Source organism: Lissotriton helveticus, chromosome 5_1, assembly GCF_964261635.1.
Source record: "Lissotriton helveticus chromosome 5_1, aLisHel1.1, whole genome shotgun sequence".
NCBI lineage: Eukaryota > Metazoa > Chordata > Amphibia > Caudata > Salamandridae > Lissotriton > Lissotriton helveticus.
This window is the reverse complement of record NC_136065.1, coordinates 5,796,903-5,817,867: the sequence shown is the minus strand read 5'-3', so window position 1 is coordinate 5,817,867 and position 20,965 is coordinate 5,796,903. Positions and strand designations below refer to the sequence as shown.

The 20,965-nt window shown below is 47.3% G+C and overlaps 1 protein-coding gene across 1 annotated transcript in view; it reads right to left on the bottom strand.

Annotated features, from left to right (window-relative positions):
* Nucleotides 1–20,965, bottom strand: part of LOC144752887 (proteasome subunit beta type-9-like) — a 118,751-nt gene that overhangs the window by 46,969 nt on the left and 50,817 nt on the right. Inside the window, exon 3 of the mRNA XM_078640714.1 lies at nt 15,554–15,683. Coding sequence (XP_078496840.1) covers nt 15,554–15,683 — 130 coding nt within the window. The remainder of the gene's footprint in view (nt 1–15,553; nt 15,684–20,965) is intronic.

Here is a 20,965-nt window from a genome sequence, read left to right as displayed (position 1 = left end):
TCTCCAAGCGCACCTGTCGGAAGCTGGAGAAGAAATGGCTCCACGACTGAACACCAGACAGCCACTCAGCCCACAAAAGCGCCACCCGCAGACACCACTAACTCATCAGGACCGCCAAGAGGACCGCCTAGACAACAACGCACACAACACCAAAGAGCTCTTCAGCATCGTGAAAGAATTCTCCAACCCCAGCTCCAACACCAACGACATTCCACCATCGCAAGACCTATGCAACTCCCTGGCCACCTTCTTTCACCACAAAATTGCCGACATCCACGACAGCTTCAACTCCGACACCCCCGCACCCACCACCGAGTCCACCACCCCTGCGATCACCACCCGCACCAGCCGCCTGACCGCCTGGTCCCACGTCAGCGACGAAGACACCATCAAAACCATGAACTCCATCCACTCCAGATCCCCATCTGACCCCTGCCCTCACCACGTCTTCATCAAAGCCAGCACAACCATCGCAACCCCACCTCCGGAAAACAATCAACAGTTCCTTCGAGACAGCAACCTTCCCAGAAAGCTGGAAGCACGCTGAGATCAACGCCCTTTTGAAGAAGCCCAAGGCGGACTCCAAAGACCTCAAGAACTTCCGGCCCATCTCCCTGCTCCCGTTCCCGGCAAAAGTGACAGAGAAGATTGACAACAAACAGCTAACCAGCTACCTCGATGACAACAACATCCTGGACCCTTCCCAATCCGGATTCCGCAGCAACCACAGCACCGAAACCGCCCTCATCGCCGCCACTGACGACATCAGGATCCTGATGGACAAAGAAGAAACAGCCGCCCTCATCCTCCTGGACCTTTCAGCAGCCTTTGACACAGTCTGCCACCGAACCCTATCAGCACGCCTCCATAACGCCGGAATTCAAGAGAAGGCCCTGGCCTGGACCACATCCTTCCTCTCCGACAGAACCCAGAGCGTCCGCCTCCCACCCTTCCGCTCAAAAAACACCGAGATCATCTGTGGCGTCCCACAGGGATCCTCCCTCAGCCTGACGCTGTTCAATATCTACATGGCACCGCCCGCCCACGTCGCACGACAACATAACCTCAACATCATCTCCTACGCCGACGATACCCAGCTGATCATATCCCTCACCAAAGACCCCCACACCGCAAATGCCAACCTCCACAGAGGAATGAAGGCCGTAGCCGACTGGATGAAGGACAGCAGACTGAAGCTGAATTCAGACAAGACGGAGGTCCTCATCCTCGGACCCACCCCATCAGCCTGGGACGACTCCTGGTGGCCCACATCGCTAGGCACAGTCCCGGAACCCACAGACCACGCACGCAACCTGGGGGTGATCCTCGATTCCACACTCTCCATGACCAGGCAAGTCAACGCCGTCTCAGCGTCCTGCTTCAACAACCTCCGAATGCTCTGCAGGATCTTCAAATGGATCCCCCCTGACACGAGAAAAACCGTCACCCAGGCCCTCATCACCAGCAGACTCGACTACGGGAACGCCCTCTACCCAGGAACAACAACCAAGTTCCTGAGACGACTACAATGAATCCAGACGCCTCAGCACGGCTGATCCTCGACGTCCCCCGACGCAGCCACATCACACCCCACCTGAGAGGCCTGCACTGGCTCCCCGTCAACAAGAGGATCACCTTCAAACTCCTCATCCACGCACACAAAGCACTAAAGCACTACACAACACCGGACCCACATACCTCAACAACCGACTCAGCTTCTACACCCCCACCCGAAGCCTCTGCTCAGCCAACCTCGCCCTCGCCACAATTCCTCGTATCCGGAAAGCCACCGCTGGCTGCAGATCCTTCTCCTACCTCGCCGCCAAGACCTGGAACGCTCTCCCTACCAGCCTACGACAGACTCAAGTCCTGCTGGCCTTCAGGAAACTCCTCAAGACCTGGCTTTTCGATCAGTAGCAGACCCCCCACCCCAGCCCCCCCCCCCCCATCCAGCGCCTTGAGACCCTAACGGGTATGTAGCGTGCTTTAGAAATGCAGTGATTGATTGATTGATTGATATGTATGGCAACTCCCAGTTTGGTATCAAGGAAATTGGGAAAGAGGGCTTTCAAATGAAGGGCTTAATATGAAAAGGAAGACAAACAGACCAGAGTTGTATAGGACAATAAGTGCAATCATCCGGAGACTGGAATGGGAGAGAACTGAATACATGTCTGTAATATGTTGACTCATAGGTACAGCACAGGCAGCTACAATACAAGCTTACCTCGCAGGAAAATCCTGTTCATCAGTCTATTTAATGTCTAATTAGGTGTCAATGTTTATTTATTAACGCTTAAGTGGCAAAAGTTTTGTAAGCACCACAATATTTGTCGGACGATATTCTGAAACCTTACTGGATGGATAGAGCACAGACAGCACCTGTAAGTGCAGTACCTATGGAAGGTCCCCTTATACATTGAACAGAGACAGCAGCTTGGCAACCCAACCACACAGAGAATAGATAAACTAAGAGCAACAGGAGGGCAAAATTCTGATTATTTAACTCCAATTTCAAGTACAGCCAGGGTTGAAATGCTCCAAGCTTAGCATCTCTTTTAGTCTCCCTCGCCCTGCATCTTCAAAAATGTCTCGCTAAAAGGGACACCTTGTGCCACATCAGTGGGGCAGTAGGTCCATCTTTGGTTCAGGGACGGCTCCACTAGAAATGGTGGCCGACATGCAGAGCCCTTCCGCTAGTACTCCTACCTTTCTTACAGCCTTCAACACTGTGGTATTGACTTGGGCTGGACGTGACAATGCAAACATGATTCAACCAGCCCACCATATAACACCATGCATCATATTTTCCCTCCACATAACCCCATTCACAAACACAATTCAACTCCAACTAATTCCACTCTACTCATTACTATATAAATACACCCCACATACATCCACTCAATGCCACATAACAATCCACATAAATATAGTCACACCATGCCACATAATTCCACTCACACCATGCCACACAGTTCCATGCCTTACAATTCAACTCCACAAATTGTAATTTCACACCACATAATTCCTCACAAAACTACAATTCAACTACACAACACAATTCCACTATACACCACCTATATCCAATTCACAACAGAGAATTCCACATTGTGCTACAAAATTCAACACCACATAATTCCACTCCACTTCATGCCACTGCATGACACACACTAGCACTCCACACAATTACATGCCACTCCATGACACACAATACCACTCCACATAATTACACTCCATAAAACACAATTCCACTTCACAGAATTCTAGTAGACTCAATGGCACATAATTACTATCCACATAATTCCACTGCACGCCATGCCACATAACTCCACAAGACAGAACTCCACTCAACACCACACAATTCCATGACAAACAATTCCAGTCCAACTTACATACTTCCAATTCACACCACATATATACACACCACTCCGTAACACATGACTAAAACACATTGACATTAACAATGCCAATAGCTCTCAAAAACACAAAGATATCCGTACAGTTCCAAGCCACACAATTCAACTCCACACATTTCCATTCCAATCCACACCACATAATTTGACACAAACCACATATTACAACTCAACAGCAAAATTACACAACATACCACATACACCAAATCCACATTGTGCCACAAAATTCAACAGCAGACCACATAATTAAACTCCACTACATATTACTGCACCAGACAAAATACCATTCCACATATTGACACTCCACAACTCACAAAATCCCACTCCATATAATTCCAGGACACTCAATACCACATAATTACTATCCACATATTTCCATTGCATACCATGCCACATAATTCCACAACACAAATCCCCTCCACACCACACAATTACATGCCACAAAATTACACAACTAACTAAGCCAACCCACATAATTTCACTACACACCACATACATACACTCCATAACTCCTAGGTAAAAGACATTGGCGCAGATGAATCAAACAGAAATCCACTGGCAAAGGGGCAGATTCTCAGAATCTGCCCCTTTGCGACCGGTATTTTTGCATTTGGGATGCATCATCCCAAATGCAAAAATCGCAAATTGCGAATTCGCTAAATTGCGATTACTTGCATTTAAGGAATCTCAAATTGAGATTCCTTAAATGCAATGCAATAAAGTTTAAAAAATAGCGATTTCGCTAATAGAGCACGCAAATTACCATGAAGAACAACTTCATGGTAATTTGTAAAAACTTTGAAAAATGCACTAAAGTGCATTTTTCAAAGTTTCATGTTGCGCACACACATGCCGTAAGGGCATGTGTGTGCGCAACATATGTGCACAGATCAACTTCAGGGGTGCAACAGGGTGTCCTTTGGACACCCCTGCACCCTTGAAATCGCGATCTCAATTTGCGAATAGCTATTTGCGAATCGCAAATTGAGATTGTCTTCCCATTCATTCCTATGGGTCTCTAGGCCCATAGGAATGAATGGGGAGGTATTCCTTAATTGCGACTCGCAATTTGCGACTCGCAATTAAGGAATTTTAAGAAATCGCAATTCTTTATAGCAATTTCTTGATCCATTGTATTTTGCGATTCCTTATTTGCGATTCCTTATTTTTCGCAAATAAGGAATCGCAAAATGTATGCTTGATGCATCTGGGGGATTGTCATTTACAAAACCAATAGCTCTAACTTAAACAAAAGCAAGACAGATTGCATTTCCAATGCTTGTTTTAATTGCAATCGCCAGAACCCACCAGTGTAAATTACTACAGGAAGTTTTGCTACAAGGTCGTATCCTCTGGAAACTGCCTCTACGGTGAGAGCAGATGCCAGCCGGAGAACACAAAACCATGTAACAAACCTTAGGAACCCGTAACAGAGATAACAACATACAGAGGGTGGACCTCCGGGTTCCAAGTAACATCTAGACAACTTGAGCTTTACTCTGGTGGTCTGTGACGTCTCTGAAATGACTAAGTGAAACAGAATTGACACCTACCCATCTATGGTTCTATGTATTGTCCCTGGTACCCCCATTTCTGATAAAGACTTTTCGCCGCAGCTTCCTCACCTTTTGAATATTCCACAGATCTCAGAATGGATCCAGGATTTTTTTTATTTACACCTGTATATATGGCAGATCTTTTGACTGGGTGTGAGTGTTTGATTGGTTCAGATGCTCCGTCCATCACCACCCCCTTTTGTACCGCTTTTGGCCACCATAAGTGTGGCAGGGTATGCTCAGACGTGAGTCCCTTGCTCACTTTGCCACTGGATTCAAGCAAGCCGGGCTGAAGACGGCTGGAATGCCAGAAACCGGTCCTCGGAAGCTTGTTTCCGGTCCAGGGAAGGCATGGCTTGGCAGTTCGGGCTGGACTGTTCCCATGAGGCACAGGGTCAGACTGATTTGCATATAGCCATGTCTGAACTGGGGTGGCAGAGTGGGCTAAAGAACGGTGATGGATCAAAACCAGATCTTTTGACTGGGTGTGAGTGTTTGATTGATTCAGATGCTCCGTCCATCACCACCCCCTTTTGTACCGCTTTTGGTCACCATAAGTGTGGCAGGGTATGCTCAGACGTGAGACCCTTGCTCACTTTGCCACTGGATTCAAGCAAGCCGGGCTGAAGACGGCTGGAATGCCAGAAACCGGTCCTCGGAAGCTTGTTTCCGGTCCAGGGAAGGCATGGCTTGGCAGTTCGGGCTGGACTGTTCCCATGAGGCACAGGGTCAGACTGATTTGCATATAGCCATGTCTGAACTGGGGTGGCAGAGTGGGCTAAAGAACGGTGATGGATCAAAACCAGATCTTTTGACTGGGTGTGAGTGTTTGATTGATTCAGATGCTCCGTCCATCACCAAGCCCTTTTGTACCGCTTTTGGCCACCATAAGTGTGGCAGGGTATGCTCAGACGTGAGTCCCTTGCTCACTTTGCCACTGGATTCAAGCAAGCCGGGCTGAAGACGGCTGGAATGCCAGAAACCGGTCCTCGGAAGCTTGTTTCCGGTCCAGGGAAGGCATGGCTTGGCAGTTCGGGCTGGACTGTTCCCATGAGGCACAGGGTCAGACTGATTTGCATATAGCCATGTCTGAACTGGGGTGGCAGAGTGGGCTAAAGAACGGTGATGGATCAAAACCAGATCTTTTGACTGGGTGTGAGTGTTTGATTCATTCAGATGCTCCGTCCATCACCACCCCCTTTTGTACCGCTTTTGGCCACCATAAGTGTGGCAGGGTATGCTCAGACGTGAGTCCCTTGCTCACTTTGCCACTGGATTCAAGCAAGCTGGGCTGAAGACGGCTGGAATGCCAGAAACCGGTCCTCGGAAGCTTGTTTCCGGTCCAGGGAAGGCATGGCTTAGCAGTTCGGGCTGGACTGTTCCCATGAGGCACAGGGTCAGACTGATTTGCATATAGCCATGTCTGAACTGGGGTGGCAGAGTGGGCTAAAGAACGGTGATGGATCAAAACCAGATCTTTTGACTGGGTGTGAGTGTTTGATTGATTCAGATGCTCCGTCCATCACCACCCCCTTTTGTACCGCTTTTGGCCACCATAAGTGTGGCAGGGTATGCTCAGACGTGAGTCCCTTGCTCACTTTGCCACTGGATTCAAGCAAGCCGGACTGAAGACGGCTGGAATGCCAGAAACCGGTCCTCGGAAGCTTGTTTCCGGTCCAGGGAAGGCATGGCTTGGCAGTTCGGGCTGGACTGTTCCCATGAGGCACAGGAACAGACTGATTTGCATATGGCCATGTCTGAACTGGGGTGGCAGAGTCGGCTAAAGAACGGTGATGGATTAAACCCAGATCTTTTGACTGGGTGTGAGTGTTTGATGGGTTCAGATGCTCCGTCCATCACCACCCCCTTTTGTACCACTTTGTTCGCCATAAGTGTGGCAGGGTATGCTCAGACGTGAGTCCCTTGCTCACTTTGCCACTGGATTCAAGCAAGCCGGGCTGAAGACGGCTGGAATGCCAGAAACCGGTCCTAGGAAGCTTGTTTCTGGTCCAGGGAAGGCATGGCTTGGCAGTTCGGGCTGGACTGTTCCCATGAGGCACAGGGTCAGACTGATTTGCATATGGCCATGTCTGAACTGGGGTGGCAGAGTGGGCTAAAGAACGGTGATGGATTAAACCCAGATCTTTTGACTGGGTGTGAGTGTTTGATTGGTTCAGATGCTCCGTCCATTACCACCCCCTTTTGTACTACATTGAGTTTCAGGCAAGAGAACTCAATCCATTTGGCTACCTTATCTAGGCAACAGCCTAGGCCACCGGATGACTTTCCGGATGGTTTAAGGACACCACGAGCTGTGTGTCATCGGCATAGGTAACTATTTTTATGCCAAATGCATGGACTATCTATGCCAATGGACTTATGGAGACATTAAACAGTGTGGGGCTCAGGGAGGATCCCTGAGGCACACTGCAGCTGAGGGACATACGTTTAGAGATTATAGCTCCTTCAAAAGGACCTGTCTTCTAAGAAGGACGGTATCTATGTGATGACACCCCCGACTCCTGAGTCTACGAGTCAGCGTGTTATAGTTGACGGTGTCAAATGCAGCGCCGAGGTCCAGGAGAATAATAGCCGCCGTACCACCTTGATCCAGTATTCTCCTGGACTCCTCAGTCACTACTAAAAGAGCGGTTTCCGTCCCATGTTGGGGACGAAAGCCTGTCTGAGAAGGGTGAAGAAGCTTGTTGGATTCTAAAAACCAGGATAAGACTGAGTTGACGTGCCTCTCCGGGATTTTACTAAGCATCGGGAGGAGGGAGATGGGGCGATAATTCCCCAGATTATCCCAGTCAAGATTTGTTTTTTTAAGAAGAGTTTTCACCTTTGCACATTTCCATGCTGGGGGAACCACTCCAGTGGAGATGAAAGCATTGACCAATTCAAGAATTACTGAATGTCCCCGCAACGGAGGTCAGAGAATGAGGAGGGACGGGATCCCTAGGGGAGACTTATTTAACACGGGCTGTGATGGCTTCTAATGTTTTAAGGTCAAACAGAGGGATCTGTTCCAGCACAGCTTGGGTACAATAGGATGGGACAGTGGTAGGAACCAGGTCTTTATGGCACAACCCGAGTTTCTGAATCCTTCAGTGATGCCGCACCAGATCAAAGAGTTCTGCGCAGCCGGCAGCAGAGTTCTGAGCTCCTACTCTCTGGACACCAACCGACTCATTCTGTTGCACTCTATGAGCCCATCTTACCTGTCTCCATCCTAGACGCCGCTTCCAGCGCCATGACTTATCTTGGGCACATGGATGCCAGTCAACATAATTTGAAGTGACGCCACCCCTCCCCCTCGATGTACCGCCACTTGCACATCCACATGGTCAACAACACTACCTCTATTCTCTTTTAGGACCAGACTAAGGCAATTAATATAATCCGGGTATGAGGTCACTCACTGGTATGAAGACTTAGTTACAGAAGCTAATGGCCTTGACACCTCCTCATAGATGACATGGTTTTCTCCCGAGCCAGCCACAGAAGAGTTAATTTTCTTTGCCATGGTAATGCATAGGGAGGCTGAAGTCCTTGATCTGCAGCTTCCAACACTAGAGGTCAAAATAAATGTACTGACCAAAGTTCTCCAGTCTAGACAAACATCTCGGCAGCCTTTCATACATACCTTTAAATGAGGCGCTGACAGAAACCCTATTAGGCACTTAGGCCAACCCATGCTTGGGACCGCCAGTCAACCATCAGGTGGAGAGGCACTTTCATCCTGCTCCAGGCATCCAGGCTTTTCTCTTCCAGCATCCTTCACATTTAAGTGCGTGGAAATGATTGGAAAATGTCTGTTCTCTTCCAGTATTCTGGGCCTCCGTTCAGTTAACATCAGCTGCTTGATGGACCGTCAGGGCTTGGTGGCACAAGTCCTCCCTGTCAGCCTGAAGGTCTTCCCCCCCCCTCCCCATCCTGTCTCGTGCAGTTCAATATGGTCGTGATGCAGCCAAATTCACAATTCATTGTTGTTTTAACTCCACCGACATCATAGGCTTTGCCAGCTGTTCTAGTGTTGGCATTCACCTCCATGCATGGCTGAGCTCCACCACTTTCTCCAGCGATATCCTTGATGGAAATGACCTTTGAAGGGACTCGCTTATTTGAGGATTAGGCTGAATCTGCTCTTGAACATTACAAGGAGTGTAGAGCTATGCCTTGCTCTCTAGTCTCTCTGCCCCACCTCACCAACTGCAGCAAAGCAGGTCCACCGCTCTATTTGTGACTTTGAAGTGAAAGCTTCAACAGCGGACATATGGTTCTGCACCTCAAGCCAGTTTCATCAGTAAGTGGTCCTGTGCACTGATACCCCAGCATCAGCCGCTGAGTGGTGCATCTATAATCCAGATCCTGAAAGGGGCAGCTACAAATAGGGGCGCACCAGGCTAAGCAGTCCAAAGCACTTAGATTGTACCAAAAGCCTTTATTTCAATTTCTAATCTTCTAATGCGTTTTGTTCCCTCAAGGAGAACTTCATCTGGGTTTAATATCACGAAGGTGGATAATTCTGTGTTGCTAGCATCCAGTCCAACCCTCACCCTCAAGAAAACCCAGCAGTTTTGCAGTTGCAGCCAAGGTCAGAGTGCTGCTCAGTCCACCGTGCTCTGTCCACCCCGCAGCGTCATTCCCACAACCTCGTTAGTGTGTCCTTGCAGGGACACAGCCACCCGGTGGGAGGCTAAATTCACCAGTTCTATCTGGGTTGGCGAGCAATCACCTCGGACAGGTGGGTGCTTCAGAACCTCCGCAAAGGATATGCAATTCAATTCCTTTTTTCCTTATACCCCTTCCACTGTTCATCCCCAACGACTGATAGAGGCCCAGCTCTGCCTTTTGCAACTGACAGTGCAAGCCTGTAGGAAAGTAGGACCTGCTTTTATGGTTACCCCCACGTTTTGCCTGGTGCTATGCTGTTTCTGATTAGTCTGACTGGGATCCTGCTAACCAGGACCCCAGTCTCTGATGTTTTCTCCCTTAAATTGATATGGTGAGTACTTAGAATCATCCCAGATTGGCTACTGGTGTACCATTATAAGTCCACCAGTATATGGTCCCAAGGTACCCAGAGCATAGGCACACCAGGGGTTTCCCATGGGCTGCAGCACGTATTATGCCACCCATGGGAGACCACTTAAATTGTGACCACGGGCCTGTATTGCAGCTTGTGTAAGCTGGTGCTAGCACCACTTACGAAAGATATAAGTTTCCCTACATCGGAGGTCACTGCACTTAAAACCTATAAGTCTTCCCTAAGGCAGGCCTTTCAATCCTGAAGGCAGGGTGCTCGGTTCTAAGTGAGGGGGTGCCCCTGCATGAGCAGGACACACTTACAACCTTCGGAGTCCATTCTACCGGACTGTAAGTGAATCAGCCATTAAGATACATAGAGTGGTCATGCGTCATTACGCAATGCTCATCTCTAGATTTGCTGGAACGAATCCTGTCATGTTTGGTGTCAAACATGTGGGAATCATACCTCCCACACCGTATACGGTGTGGGGGGTATGATTCCATGCACTGTAAAGCTCCTTTGGGAGGGGGAGGCCCTCAGTGCTCCCGGTACCAGTCTTTCAGACTCGGACAGCACAACATGGCTGCTGCCGACCAGACACAAGATTCTTCCCTCCTGCTGCTGAGCCAAGCTCGAGCAAGGGAAGGCAGAACAATAGGTATTCTGTCACAGGGAGTTGTGAGCACCTCCCAGACAAGGTTTAGTGTTTTGGGGCATGGTGGGAGCACTTGCCAGCGCCACTCAGTCTGCTTGAGGGGCACATTTTGTGCCCTCCTTGCATAGACCAGTCCAAAGCAGCTCATGGAGCCGATGGCTCCCCTTCTGGTGCAAAACTGGACAAAGGACATCGGAGTATCCTCCCCACAGTCCAACCACTCCACTGGGAGGTAACCCTGAATCATCTTAAACCTTTTCTAAGGGTACTTAAGGGCTTACCTGTAGGTGGGTCTCTAGATTTGTCGTGTGACAAGATTCACATCAAGACACCGCTTTTACTATGACCGTCTGGGCACTCTGAACTTTGCAACACTTCGCTCTGGGTATCGAGACTGCAACTGGGAAGGCTCCTGCTGCTCCTGGTCTCGTTGCCCTGCTCGTCAGCTGCAAAGACCGTGCCTGTGCTCCATACAGGAACCTTCCAAGGCATGTGAACATCTAAGACACCTGAAGGAATCTCCCTTGAAGTAAAGGAGTCACTTCCCTGCATCTGAAGGCACCGCAACGTAGCTGACCGGTCTGCTGATCCTGGGATCCCACGGACTCCAAAAGGCTCAGCAACACAGGTGGTGGTTCTTCACATCCCTTGAGGCCAGCCCTGTCCCCTTGCAGAGTTTGAGGCCCGTATCCCTCGTCGGAGCTGCAGGAACCGAGCCCCTGTGCACCGCCTCGACTTGCCATTGCGAAGGCTTGTTGACTCTCTTGCCCAGAGATCTTTGGCTCCGAGTAGCCTCCACCTCAAGCATTTCTTGTGACCAAGATCTTCATCCTCATCGCATCCCTTGCACCGTGAGCCTGCCTCTTTTGGTGAGCTGCTCGAGGTCCTCTCGCAACTCCAGTGCCTCCCGCCTGTGGGTCCATTTGAGGGGCCTCCTCGATTTCAGCAGGTTCCCCTGATTGCTCGGGCCTGCTCTGACTCCCCTCCTTGTGGTGAGTCGTCTGGACCTAGCTGGTCTTAACACTGCACCTTCTTCACTTTCCACGTTGTTTGCAGTTGCCAAAGCTTGTTGGTGTGCCCATGGACACCGACTCCTCAACTCTCGACATCCGACGCGGGAAAGGTCATGAACGACTCCTAGTCTTTCACAGCATCACCTGGTCCTCAGAGCTGCAGCTCCAAGGTCACAACAACTCTCCTGAAACACCCGACGTTGGTGGGCATTCGTCTTCCGTGACTCCTACTCAGTCCTGAGTGGCATAGACTCTGTCCCCTCTGCTTGCAGGTACTTCTCATCTTGAATCCACCTTTTGGTTCTACTAGACACTTTCAACCTCCTCCAGCAGCGGCAACTTCCCGAAGTCCTCCATTGAGTTTGACTTTGGTTTCCGACACCACTTTGCACCTATGCACCCGGCTTCCCTGGTGTAGGTATCCTGGTTTCTAGGGGATCCACAGGTGGGGTGACTCTCCAACCTTCCATCTTCCAAGAGGTTTCTTCACAGACACTGGGAAGGGTCCTTCTTTAAAATTGCAACCGAGACTTACCCATTGACTTCAATTGAGTACGCAGTTGTGTTCCCACTATGCAAATGATCTCCGTGGGGTTCCTAGATACTCACCGTGGGTGGTTCCTTGGGTTCCCGACTCTTTTACATCTTCTGGGTCCCCTCTTGACTTGAGTCGTGGTTCGCATTCCACTATTAAAATATATGGTTTGGTCTCCCCCCCTGGTGACCACTGTGTATTTGTGTTTCTTGCTTATTCTGTTGACAAAGTATTGTGCGTATTGTGCATATATCTCCATGTAGAAGATATTGTATTGTGTTAATAATAAATACATATTTTTTATAACTACACGGTGTGGTTCTTTTTCACTTAACCCATACCTTAAGATTAAGTAGTGGCAAAATAAGCTGTTTTACACTCCTGCTGGACTGACCCCCTAGGCTGCTCTCCACAGCTACCACTTAGAGAGCTTTCTAAGGTTATCTAAGACCTCTTAAATCACAATAAGGGTTGTCCTGATTAGTGCAGGGTGCTACACTTACATAAGTGAGCACCATATACTAAGCCAGTTTCTCACAAAGCCCTTTTGGCCAAAGGGGCTATTAAGATGGTGCGCGTGTAAGCATGTCATGGTTGATATTTTTGCTACATTCCGGAGCCCAAGAAGGAAGGAGCTTCTATATACATTGCACCAAGGACCCCTGGGTGGATGATCAGCTCTATGTGGGGTTCTCTACAGCAAAGAAAAGGCAAGGCAGTGCAGAAAAGAACCATTTTGTGCTGTATCGTGCTCTGCATCAAGATCTGCTACACACCGGCCAAACAGCCGTCCCAGAAGCACTGCAAGCTCTTTCCACCAGGACCAAAGCTGCTCCCACGGTGTGAGTTCACAAAGTCCCTGTTCTAGACATTTACCAAGCAGCTACCTAGGTGTCCCTCCACACATTCACAAAGTACTACTCACCTGGGCAGTCCGGACACCGAGATTACATTTTACAGACTCTATATAGCTGCAGGTATTTTACTGACCCTTCCATCCTCCCTGATCGTTTAAATATCCTGCGGGAGTGCCCATCGTTAGCTCAATACTGGAACCGTGTGCTATGAGAGATAGATTACCCCCTGGACACCCAGCGCCCTCGATTCCCGGCCTACGTACTATTGAACCTCCCCAACCCGCTAACCTTTCCCTTCACACAGTATCTGGCACCTATGCGGAATGGAATAACTCCCCATGATACTACAATCCCAGGTAGATATGTTTGGAAGGTTTGGCAGGCATTTATCTCGCTGCTATCACAGGAATGCATAGGACTTACCTGCCCTAAATATCTCAGACTCTTGTGCTTGACCAACTCATAATTACGCCCAGCGGCTAGCATCCCTCCAGAGTTTCACAATCATGCCCCTGCACTATACAACATTTTTTGAGTGGATCAAGCCTGGTCCATCCCAGAGCGGTTGTGAGGGATTACCGTTCGCCTCATTGCCTATACTGACTACCTAATTGTTACCATTACCTTGCGGCAACCCTGGTTGTGCGCCTAGAAATTCTGGAATAGCTAAAAAAAACTCTCAGCTGTGTATTTTACAATCATGGTCACGTAGCAATATATATGTATACGAGCACCCGTGGGTGGGAATGGGGGGAGTTTTGTTTCTGTTTTGTATACTAAAATGCATTGCTAACAGCACTGGCGTTAGCTGAATGTTGATGCTACGTCAGAGATTATATTGCCTCACTTCTTCTATATACTGCAACGAATAAACACATTGAAACCTAAAAATAACAAATTGCTATAGTTCAGAATAATTAGGATAGCTGACTCCATCACAAGAGGGCAAGAGTGACTGGGAAGAAGGGGCAACATTTTGTGGAAAAGCTGCATTAAAGAAAAATAGGAAGATAACCTGTTCACATGATTATTAAGGGGTTGATAGCTGTCCATGAAGGCTACACGATAATGCACAGAGGCGGTGACAGATGTTATGTTATGTTATGTTACGGGTTTGTTGAGCGCGACAGCTGCCCCAGCAACGGGGCGTCCCGGCGCTAAGAACCATAGCATAGCCTACTTGGAGGGGATGGGGAGGGCGGAGTCTTATAGTAGTGGGAACAGGTGAGTTTTTATTGCTTTGCGAAAAGCAGACAAGTTGTCAAGGCAGCGGATATTCAGGGGAAGGGAGTTCCAGAGTTTAGCTCCCAATAGTCTGAAAGAGCGACCCCCGACACGGCAGAGTTTCGTGCGGGGGACCGGATGGAGATGTGTTGTTCTTGTGAGCCAAGAAATCAACAGATTATGTGATATATTTCTGTTCTAGTTAATGAAGATTCTCATATCTTGAGACACCGGTAACATAACTCTTCCTCAGATCCACCACAAATGGCGAAACCTCCTCTCTCTTACTTAGTAACAGATTCCAAGAATCAGCTCCAGAATACCATATTTGCTTTGCTCAGCTTCAGATGAGTTTAAATACTACAGTACTACACTGAAGTCAACCATTCCTCAAACCAGTCACACCTGACCGGGTTCACCAATACCAATATTGATCCACTTTTTCCAGGAAATGTTCCTTCCTTCACACAACATTAACGAATCCCTCATAAATATGACTTTTAAATTGCACCCCTTGTTTCATTTTGGCATAATGAATTATGTATTAACTTCACACATAGATTGACTGCTCACTGTGTGCTGAATTTGTTTGTTGGACTTCATTGATGAGGTCACATTTCACAAAGCTGTAGTGAGTTCCACTTTTGGCAGCTAAACCACAATACCCTGAGATTCTAGGTCAAAAAACGAACCTGAATTCATACACAAACCATGTGGATCACAACAATAGCTGCAGTTGTGGGAAAAATGGGAAATATTCATAGACAAACAAACGGATAGACTACAGATAGGAAGATAGACAGATAGATAGACAGATAGTGGAGAAGTGTGGCTCACTGGTTAGAGGAGGCAGACCCTGATGCAGAGGTCAGACCCGGGACCAGGGTTCAATTCCCGACGCGGCAGGGTCTTGAGCTCAAAATGTCCACGGACTCGATAATTCTCGCCTCGGTGCCTACTCGAATCATGGGTTCACACTCTGCAACTCTGGGCAATAGTTTGCTTAATCTCCACTACGGCCCCACTGCGATGGGATGCCTGGTCTTCACCTTGGGGATGCCCAGTAGGGGTTATCTCGCAGGGAAAGCCAGGACGGGTTCCCAAAGCAAGCGCTAAGAGACCTGTTGGTGATTTGGCGCTATATAAATCGAAATTAATTAACATAACATAACATAGATAGCTGGATAAACAGCTAGATGCATCAATGAAAGATCTACAAATTGACAATGAGATAATATATAAACAGGTATAGATTTAACATCACTCACCTGTCCTCCACGTCGCCGGTCCCAGCCCGCCACTATCAGATGAGCCGATAACTCCTCCTTGTACTTATAGCTGAGGCCCTTCACAAGGCTGGCAGCAGCCACCACCAAGGGGGCTTCATCCAAGTCCAGGCTAAGAAAGAGAGATAGAGTCTGTCAAGCCAGAACAAATCCGAGGGACAGTCAGACGGGCTAGATGAACAAGACCCTATGTTGTGTTGTGTGTTGTGGAAGGCAGCTCGCTGCTGGGAGTACCAGGGATTGCACCGGTTACTTACTGATAATCTTTATTACTCCAAGTCTACGCCTTCCCCGATACAGTCCTTACGCACGAGTCTTCATCTCCTCCCTACAGGCACTGTTCTCTAGCGGACACAAAAAAGTTCCCCCAACTTGGCCGCCACTACCCAGATGCCAGCAGAACATCACTTCCTGTTATTACCAAGTAAACAACAAACCACAAACCAGATGCACTGTAATCAATCCTCACCCTTTATACCGGACTGTATCTTGGAAGACTTGGACTGGGAGTAATGGAGATCACCGGTGAGTAACCAGTGCATTACCTCCTCATCCATCGTCCACGATCCAGTCCTCACCTGTGAGAAATACTGTAGGAAGCTGGCTCTGTATATACTATACCAAAGTAAGGTATAGTGTGCACAGAGTCCAGTGAAACCCCAGAGGCTTACAGAGGTATAAGTAGATAATACTAAAAGCTCTATTTGTGGCAGTGTGGTGGAGCAGTAAGGCTTATTAGAGGGCTCTGTTAAGAATTTGATGTACACACTCAATCACCAAATGATATCACACACTCAAAGACTGAACTTCAGACCAATTGCTTTGTATAAAATGTTATTACTATGTTATTTTAATTTAGAACCAAGATGAACTCAGTTGCAGGTAAGTAACAGTTTCAAGAATAGCAATACTTTTCAAATACAGTAAGTATTGTTTTGAAAAGGCAGTCGAATACTTTACAGTAGTATAAAAATACTTTACTAATGTCAATCAAACAGTGATTTTATTTTATTTTGGATTTGTATAGCGCTCGAATGCCCGGAGGCGTCTTGGCGCTTGTGCAAACTGGTGCAGTGCTACATGGACCGATAGTTGACACTAATTAACGGAGTGTGAACAGCCAAGTTTTGACTTGCTTCTGAAAACTCAGGAAGTTGGAATAGTTCCTAATAGGCAGGGGTAGGGCGTTCCAGAGCGTAGCTGCCTTCAGTAAAAAACTCCCACCACTCTAAGTCGCCAGCTTTGCTCTAGGAGTGGAAAGTTACCTTGTGTCCGAAGATCTGAGCTTTCTGCCTGGGGAGCACCAGGCCAACTTTTCTCAAAAATAGCTTGGTCCAGAGTTATGCAATGCTTTATAGGTTATGCATAATGTCTTAAACTCTAGACGTTTTTGCTGTGGGTAGCCAGTGCAGATTGACCAGTGTTTGGACTGCTGACACATGTTAAGGAATTCGGGCAAGCAATCACGCTGCCGCATTTTGTAGTGTTTGTAGTTTTTGTAATGACTTTTTCCGGATACCGATAAAGAGAGCATTTCCGTTGTCCAGCTTGGTCAGGATAAGGGAGGTAACAACTGTTTTTAAGAGTTCATTCAGGATGAAAGGACTGTCTTTCTTTATTAGTTTTAGTGTATAAAATACAGAAGAAGATAGTGCTTTTACTTGCTGGTCAAAGTGGAAGTTGTCATCAAAGATAACTCCCAAGTTCCTTCCTTTCTGAACAGGCGTCTGTAGGGGCCCCATGTTCTGGGGTCACTAGGCTGGCGACCAAAATGATCTTTTGTTTCCGAAAAGTAGCACCTCTGTTTTGCCAGAATTAAATTTTAGGCAATTTCTTGTCATCCAATGATCGATTTGAGCCATACAGGAGCTGAATCTAGGCCCACTTCTTCCTAATCTTTGGAGATTGACACCACAATTTATGTGTCATCGGCATAAGACACCACTGAGAACCCTAAGGACTTCATCAGTTTAACCAGGGGGGGGGGGGGGGGGCGACGTAAAAAAATTGAAAAGGGTGGGGCTTATTGAGGAGCCCGGCGGCACCCCACATGGCAAACTGAGTTGTTGTGAGGTAAAGTTGCCCAAGATGTCATGATTTCTTCTATGTGCTAGAAAGTCTTTCAAAGTCAAGGCTACGCCTCTTATTCCCAGCTCCCTTAATCGGTTAATCAAGATAGTGTGGTTAACCGTGTCAAAAGCCGCAGAGAGAACGAGTAATATCAGGCTGGATTGACCACCTTTATCCATGGTCCATTTGATCTCTTCAGAGGCAGCAAGCAAGGAAGTTTCTGTACTATGAGCCTTTCTGAAACCGTCTTGGGAGGGGTCCAGCAGATTATTGCTGTCAATACAGGCCATCAATTAGTTATTTAATGTTTTTTACGAAGTCCGGAGATGGGCCTATAGCTACTGGGTTCCTGGGAGTCCAGGTTGCTTTTTTTCACTAAGGGTAGGATGGATGCAACCTTCCATTCAGTGGAATATGTCCTGTGCTTAGCACTTTATTGAGGATTTGTATGAGTTGTTCTTCAAACATCCTTAGAGCTAAAGGTATGATTTGGGGGGGTGAGGGGGGCAGGGGTCTAATAGGGACCCTGATGTACATGCCGTTATGACTTTCAAAACCTGCTGTCTGTCAAGGGGAGAGAACCCATCAAGAATTGTAGGAAAGTCATTCCCGAGAGCTATGGAATCGAAGACCTCAGTTCCTTTACTTTGAAAGAAGCTGGCAAGGGTATCGCAAAAGGTTATATTTCCTCTGCTATCCTTTTTTGTTATCATTTTTGATAATTTAGTTATTGTAATAAAACGTTTTCAGCCGAAAGAATTTTTTCAGTAAAAGTATTTTGTTTTCTCCCTATGTATCAACGTTGTATATTCCGCAATGGCTTTTTTGTAAGTCACTCTATCTAGAGGATCATATTCAGATCTCCAAATTTGTTCTAGTCTCCTACATGTTTGTTTCTGTGACCTTAGGCTCTCGGAGAACTAGGGTTCAGACTGGGTGCTGCGCCGGTGTTTCTGCACTTTTTTGGGTGCAAAGAAGTGAAAGGCCTTTTTAGGTCTCGCCTGCCAATGCGCTTGCGCATTGCTGGCGAGAGATATAGAGGGCCACCAGCAAATCCTACCAAGAGGTTTTGGAGTGCGGATTATGCCCAGTGCATGTGAGACATTCAAGCGCGAAGCTCCGCCAGCACGCGCTCGGCCTCACTTCCAGGGGGACTCTTACTTTTGTTATTGCTCACACCCCATATGCTCGTTCCCTACCACCCCATATGCTCGTTCCCTCCCACCCTTCCGACTTCAAAGGAACGCCGCTCCCCTGCTCCCCAGACCCCTCGCCACGCAGAGAACTTGTTTTTTAAGCAGTGCGGCACGCCGCACTTACTCTAATGTTTTTTTTTTTAATCCACGCTTTGTTTTTCACCAGTGTGGCATGCTTCGGGTACAACAATGGAGACCGCGGCTGTCTTTTCCTATGCGCGGCTCGCCCATAAGACAAGGACATAAACAACAAGAAAGGCTAAATTATTTTGTTTACAAAGAGGCACACCGCGCTAGAACTTTAATAATGGCGGCCGCATCCTTTATTTTGTTGAGTGTTGCTGTCAAAATACATTCAGTCCTTGTACATCAACATTCTAAATTATTTTTCCCATCGTGGCACGCCGCATAATATTACACAATGGCGGCCGCGCGTCTTCTGTGCACTGAATGTTTGTTCTTTCCTTCATTGCATCCCCTCCTTCAGCCTACAGTGACAATACTTTCGACACAGTGGAACTGGAATAGAATTGTCATGGTGGCTTAGCGCATGTGCACATCTAGTACTACTTGGAAAAGCAAGGCAGACAATAGGCGTTTGAAAGGTATCATGTAACTCCTTGCCCCGGTAGTGGATCAAATCAGATTCATTATTCACAAGACTTGCATGGTCTAGTGCTTGTTAGAGTGACAAGTTGCTGTTTCTGTTGCACATGCGCATGGTGGATCAGAGGCGCTGAGGGCTTGCATCGTGTTTTAAGCTTCTGGATCGCGAATTGAGCCTATATTACTACTGACATCATGAATACTGCCCTATGCCGAGCCAACTCTCTCTTCACTTTCTCCATAAGCGCCATTGCCGAGAGGGTCATGCCTGTTGGCATCCACGTATCACAGGTCATGCTGTGAGCACTGTGGCCTAATTGCATCCTGGAGCTAGCTGTTAAGCAAGAAAAATAGTAGGAGATGTCTGGTCCAAGGAACTATTTGTGTGTCGTATTGAGACTAGAAATCCGAGGGACCATATAGCCACATTAAGAAATGACACTAGGTTGAAAAATTCCCATCAGCCCACCCTTATGGCGGAATGTCATCATGTGGGATACGAATGGTAAATCCAAATCTCGCCCAATGCATCTTGCTGAGATGGATTATCGAAATACTTTTCTAACCACAGTGTATTTCAGATGGTGCTGATGGTGTGCAGTGCTAGTGAAAATAAAGTGAGAAAATAGGAAACTAAAATTGGCTACTAGGGCAAAAAATGTGTTTAATAAGTATTGTCCTAGTGTCAAAGTTTAAAACAACACCTGATAGTTTGAAATTATAACTATACAATGGCGCAGTGCAGTGGGGTCAACATGTTTCAGCTCTAAGGGACAAACTGTCCAGCTTTCTTCAGGACCAGATAGTAATAGCGACTGCAAAACAAGTATTTACAGAAATGTGAGAATATTTCGTGAGGATAATTATACTCATATTGTGCAGAGACACATTAAATTACTCCTACCAGGAACTTGGATCCTCAATGTTTGCTGGTGGAAATGTAATCATTTCTCCTATCCTGTAAGAAAAAAGATAGTGCACAAAACATACAATGAACTAATGTGTAATAGTCCCTCGGTGATAAAAAGACAAAACACAACAACACAAACATAGCGAAGAGAACTCTCAACGCTGCCCAGAAGGCTCATGGTTCTCCTGGTTATTCTGATACAAGTGAACAAGACATTATTGCAATGTACTACTTACCCAGCGTTTTGTGGGAAGTAACCTCACCTCGCCCGGCACCCGCTCGGGAAAAATGAGGCCCCGCTCTGTTAGAGTGGAAATGGAAATATGAAGAGAAAACAACCTCAGAAACTTTTCAGAGGTGTGTAGATACATTGCTCCCTCATTACCATAATCTACTAACATAAGCCAGTTGTTTTATAAAAGAAAGACTAACCCTCAACAAACAGGAATGGCTACAACTAGGCATGGAAAGGCAGGGTTTGATCAAGAACCCAAATAGCTTTTATTCAACAATTCAGAAGAAAAAACTGGAAAAATTATTGATTGAGACAGTGCTAAATCATAATCTCCAGTAGACTCTCATGTAGAGAAGCCAAGTTAAAAAGGAAAACTA